We start from the raw sequence: 5,053 nt of genomic DNA, 5'->3' as shown, positions 1-5,053 counted from the left end.
TCGGATAAAAAAAGAATTATCCAAATCGGTCCACTAGCGGCGGAGTTATGCCGTAACACACATAAAAAAAAAAATAAAAAAAAATATACCGTCGAATTGAATACCTCCTTCTTTTGGGAAGTCGGTCAAAAATAAAGATAATAAAAAAAACCCCTGCCTGTTGTTGCTTGCGGTTGAACTTACGTGCTCATCTCCATAATTCTACCAATTGTAAAGAATTTTTTCCACTTCGGTTGTAATTTGATGTATTTTATTTGTTATACAGATATTATAGATTGCAATCAGACGGTCCGAAGATTGAAGAAGTCAGCGAGAAACATCCGCTAGTGCCCAGGTAATAATTATTACTTCAATATTACCTGGTAATTGTAATTTGAAACATTATTGTTTGTATTCTTTTTGGTTATTTATCTATTGGGACCTCTAGGTCCGAGATATTCCGACTAAAACCCCATGGTGGTCGCCAACATCACTAAAAAAGGGGAGAATAGAATCTCCTTACAACACAACTATGTCTCTTTAAGCGTTAAGTTTTTACTTCCCTTCTCAGGGTTGCCCAATGCCCCATATTAGCGTATAGTTTTAAACAATTAGTTTTTTTCCGCGAATCATCAATCCTTCTAATGACATTGACAGCTGTCAGCTAAGGACGTGAAGTTTATGCCGATGATCTAGCGTTGAGCCAATTTTACAGCGCGGTACTAATTTTCTTCTTAAAAATAATACAACAATCTAATCTAACTAATATTATAAATGTAAAAGTTTAGATGGATATTTGTTAGAACCTAAACGGCTAGATTTCGGTGAAATTTGGTACAGATGTAGAGGATAGTCTGGAAGAACACATAGGCTATTCACTTTTTAATTCGACGTAGACGGAGTCCCGAGCGATATCTAGTTAAATGAAACGTGTAGATACTTCACGTACCCGTGCGCGGTGGGCTCGCTGGCGGAGATGGAGGCGGTGATCTACTCGGAGGCGGGGCGCTACGTGATGGCGCACAACGGCTGGGTGATGGACGCGGACCCGCTGCAGGACTTCGCCGCGCGCGCCGCCGCCGGCGTCTACCTGCGCCGCGAGCTCATCGCCTGGGGGGACAGCGTTAAACTCAGGTCGGTGGAGTACCAACTGAGAACAAGGAAAGGGAAAATAATTTGTTTTTAGGTTATGTACAATCGGGAAATTTGCCGGTGGACCTAATTCTCTATCTTAACATTCACACGATTGTAGCCTATACATATTAGGACACGGAATAATGACCAATAGGCCGCAGGTTTTAAATGTCTGAAAAAAAAACTGGTACTAGGCTTTTTTTTTATTCGTTGTATATCGTCATCGTCGCTACAATGTTTTTATATGTAGTTATACACCAAAAAGTTGTATAAATAACAATTTTAACTAATTAGTTATTTAGATGCGGTGGTAGAGTTAGTCTTTAAATGAGGCAATTTTTCTGTAAGTGCAACACTGCGAATTTCCGCGACAGTACATTTAGTAATAAAAAAAAAAAATTAGATTCATTCTCGATTATAATAAAAAAAATTATATAGGTACGGTGAGAAGCCGGAGGACAGTCCGTTCCTGTGGGCGCACATGCGGGAGTACGTGGAGCTGACAGCGGAGGTGTTCGACGGCCTGCGGCTCGACAACTGCCACTCCACGCCGCTGCATGTGAGCACACACAACACACACACAAACTACTGATCTTCTCATTCATGAATTAGTACTTTCCGATGTTAATAACCACTGCTATTGTTTTTATTGTTCCACAAAGTACGGGAATGTTTTTTATGTCTGGTTTTCATTATGCCAGTACAGTAGGCTAGTAAGTTCACCTACCAGGACTTAGCTCTTCAAGTGTATAATTCCTTGCGAAAGAGGGCGCTGTATTGACTATTAATTTTCGCCCAAGATTTTATCCGTGCGAATTAAAAAAAATATCCAATGAGGGCTTCTAGACTATGTTCTACATTTATGCTAAATATTATCAAGATTAGTTCAGTTCACAGTCACAGTTCTATGTGTGTGTGCGTCAAAGGAGCCAGAGATATAATGCCTATAATCGACATCTTCTCCAACAAATCCATTTAAGAAATATCTACGAGAGGCTATCGCTTTAATTAATTTATTTAAATTTTACGTTTTGGGTTCAATAAAAAATAGACAAAAACATATTCTGTTTACTGTTGTTATTTTTTTATGTATTATATGTCGTGTAAACCTGTAATTAGGATTAATTATCTGCATGTTATTGTATTGTGTAAAAATGTATGTGTCATAATTTTGTTCTGTTGGTTTATCTTAATAAATGAGATATTTCGCATTATTAACATAAGTGAATTGTTGCAAGGTGGCGGAGTACATGCTGGACTGCGCGCGCAACGTGAAGCCGGACCTGTACGTGGCGGGCGAGCTGTTCACCAACTCCGACCACGTCGACAACATCTTCGTCAACCGGCTCGGCATCACCTCGCTCATACGCGGTTAGTCTGCGAAAGTGAACCATGCGATTATCTTGCCTATATTTAGGGTTATGATATCATTACGAGTGAGTCGGGTGCGAGCCAGCTCCACATGATAGCCGGCAGGACTGACTGTCGATACCTTACCAGCTGTCTAAAGTTGCACTCTGTTCTCTGGATTTTGAAGCGTAAAAAAAAATGTGTATATTCTGTTTTGTTACTAACATAATTTAAGAAACTTACTAATAAGTTTATGAGCTGATTGTACGCTTGAAATAAAAGTTATTATTATTAATATTACTAATATGAACTTATTCGAAGTGTTTTTATCTATTCTACGTTTTTTATACCTTTATTTTTGGAAGATAGCTATCACTCCACCTCTCTGACGACGCCGAAGTCGTTACAGTACACGGAAACATCTCTATTTTTTATGCTAGCATATGCATCATATGCGAGCGTTGGTGGCTCGGGGGCTTAAGCATTTAACTTGTAATCTACAGATCTTGACGAATCCCGCCATATACTAACGCGGTTTTCAATTTTTGGAATTGAAGTCAACCAACCCGCAGTGCAGCGTGGTTGACTATATGGCCTAGTCCAGTGATTCTCAACCACTGTGCCGCCACACTTTTGTGTGCCCTCAAATTTCAGAAGTGTGACACCAAATTTTGCTCATTTTTGTGATAAAATATTTATGCAGTGTGTGGCAGTAAGTAAATAATTTTTATCTTTGTTTTGTGTGCCACCAAATTTTGAAATCGTTGACAAAAAAAGGTTGAGAATCACTGGCCTAATCAGTTAGGGTAGGCTCCGAGGTCCTCAGTGGGGGACGTATTGAAGTGGTAACAATTTATAAATGTAAATTATTATACAGAGGCGTTGAGCGCATGGGACTCGCACGAGCAGGGCCGGCTGCTGCACCGGTTCGGTGCGCGCGCTGTGGGGTCGTTCGCGCGCGCGCCCCGCCGCCGCGCCGCGCCGCGCGTCGCGCACGCACTGCTGCTAGATCTCACGCACGACAACCCCTCGCCTGTGGATAAGAGGTAACCAACCTGCATACTTATATTTATTTGTTTATCCGTTTGTACATATGTTGCATATGTGTTTCAAATTACATAATAAAAAAAAATTAATGTTATCGTCCGAGGGACTCGGAGTTTTTTTTTATAGAGGGGAATGCTATACATACTCGGCGCCCGGGGGGACGCGAAGTTATGTGGGGCAATTTTGACAGGGCTTTGACAGGGACTGATGGGTAACCGATGTGGACATTAATTCCGCGCTTTCAAAATAGCGACTGCTATCTCTTTAACAGACAGACCGATTATGACAGGATTTTGACTGGAAGGTAGATTAATGCGTGATTATTGTTTTTTATTAATCCCCAGGTGAGGACGTACAGTGAGCTGGTGATGATGATGATGATTCTGAGCCTTATGTTTGTATACAGGAGTGTATTCGACATGCTGCCGTCTGCAGCGCTAGTGTGTATGGCGTGCTGCGCCACCGGCAGCACCCGCGGATACGACGAGCTCGTTCCGCACCATGTATGTACACATTTACTATACTATAACGTGTTTATTATAGTGTACTATATTATTAGTATACTAGCTTTTGCCCGCGACTCCGCGTGGAATAAAAAAAAAAGTAGCCTATTTGTTCTTCCAGACTATCCTCTACATCTATGCCATCATCGAGATCCGATCTGTAGTTTAGGCTACAAACTCCAAACTCTAACAAACATCTATACATTCATCCATCCAAACTTTCACATTAAGAATTATTAATATCTTTATTTTTTTATTTAGTTAAAATGAATAAAACATGATAACATAAAAATGTTGCACCACTAGTTGCGGAATACGATATATTATTTTAGTTAGATTTGAAAGTTGTAATGTTAATTGCTAACAGATCCACGTGGTGGACGAGAACCGGCTGTACAGTGAGTGGGGCGAGGTGGGGGCGGGGCGGGTGAGCGCGCGCTGCGGCATGGTGGCGGCGCGCCGCGCACTCAACGCGCTGCACTACCAGCTCGCTGCGGAAGGGTATGATGAGGTAATAAGCTTCATGTAGTAATTATACTAAATGTAGATAATTTTGATATTAAACTAGTTTTTTTTACAGGTATATGTGGATCAAATGGACGCTGACGTAGTCGCCGTAACAAGGCACGAACCTAAATCTAGAAAGGTTAGTCAACCTTATGTAATATACTGAAATAATATAGATTTTTAGTTTTACATAGTGTACATGTTGTTGTTCCTCAGTCAGTGATCCTGGTGGCGTTCACTGCGTTCAGCGCGCCCGAGCCGGGCTTCGGCGGACGCTACGTGAAGCCGCTGCGCTTCGAGGGACAGCTCGACGAGATCGTGCTGGAAGCTAGCATACGACACGTCGACTACAAGTACGTGTTCACGACTTTATATCGTCAATGCGACTAAAAATATGCAGTATAATTTTGGATATGCGAATTGTTGTAATTTAGTAAATCAATTTACAAAACATGTTACCAGATCAACGGGGCGGCCGTTCCAGCAGCCGAGCGCGTTCACGAAGCATCCGCAGTACATCAACGGTCTGACGG

The 5,053-nt window shown here is 41.5% G+C and overlaps 1 protein-coding gene across 1 annotated transcript in view; it reads left to right on the top strand.

Moving 5' to 3' along the window:
* Positions 1-5,053, top strand: part of LOC106100088 (glycogen debranching enzyme) — a 14,515-nt gene that overhangs the window by 6,322 nt on the left and 3,140 nt on the right. The window contains exons 11-20 of the mRNA XM_013278824.1: positions 266-334; positions 916-1,113; positions 1,552-1,672; positions 2,352-2,484; positions 3,341-3,509; positions 3,917-4,013; positions 4,381-4,524; positions 4,594-4,659; positions 4,737-4,873; positions 4,983-5,052. Of these exons, the coding sequence (XP_013134278.1) occupies positions 266-334; positions 916-1,113; positions 1,552-1,672; positions 2,352-2,484; positions 3,341-3,509; positions 3,917-4,013; positions 4,381-4,524; positions 4,594-4,659; positions 4,737-4,873; positions 4,983-5,052 (1,204 nt within the window). The remainder of the gene's footprint in view (positions 1-265; positions 335-915; positions 1,114-1,551; positions 1,673-2,351; positions 2,485-3,340; positions 3,510-3,916; positions 4,014-4,380; positions 4,525-4,593; positions 4,660-4,736; positions 4,874-4,982; position 5,053) is intronic.

Source organism: Papilio polytes, unplaced genomic scaffold (genome assembly GCF_000836215.1).
Source record: "Papilio polytes unplaced genomic scaffold, Ppol_1.0 DF824069.1, whole genome shotgun sequence".
NCBI lineage: Eukaryota > Metazoa > Arthropoda > Insecta > Lepidoptera > Papilionidae > Papilio > Papilio polytes.
Note: the sequence above shows the minus strand (reverse complement) of the source record. Positions and strands in the feature narration are given on the sequence as shown.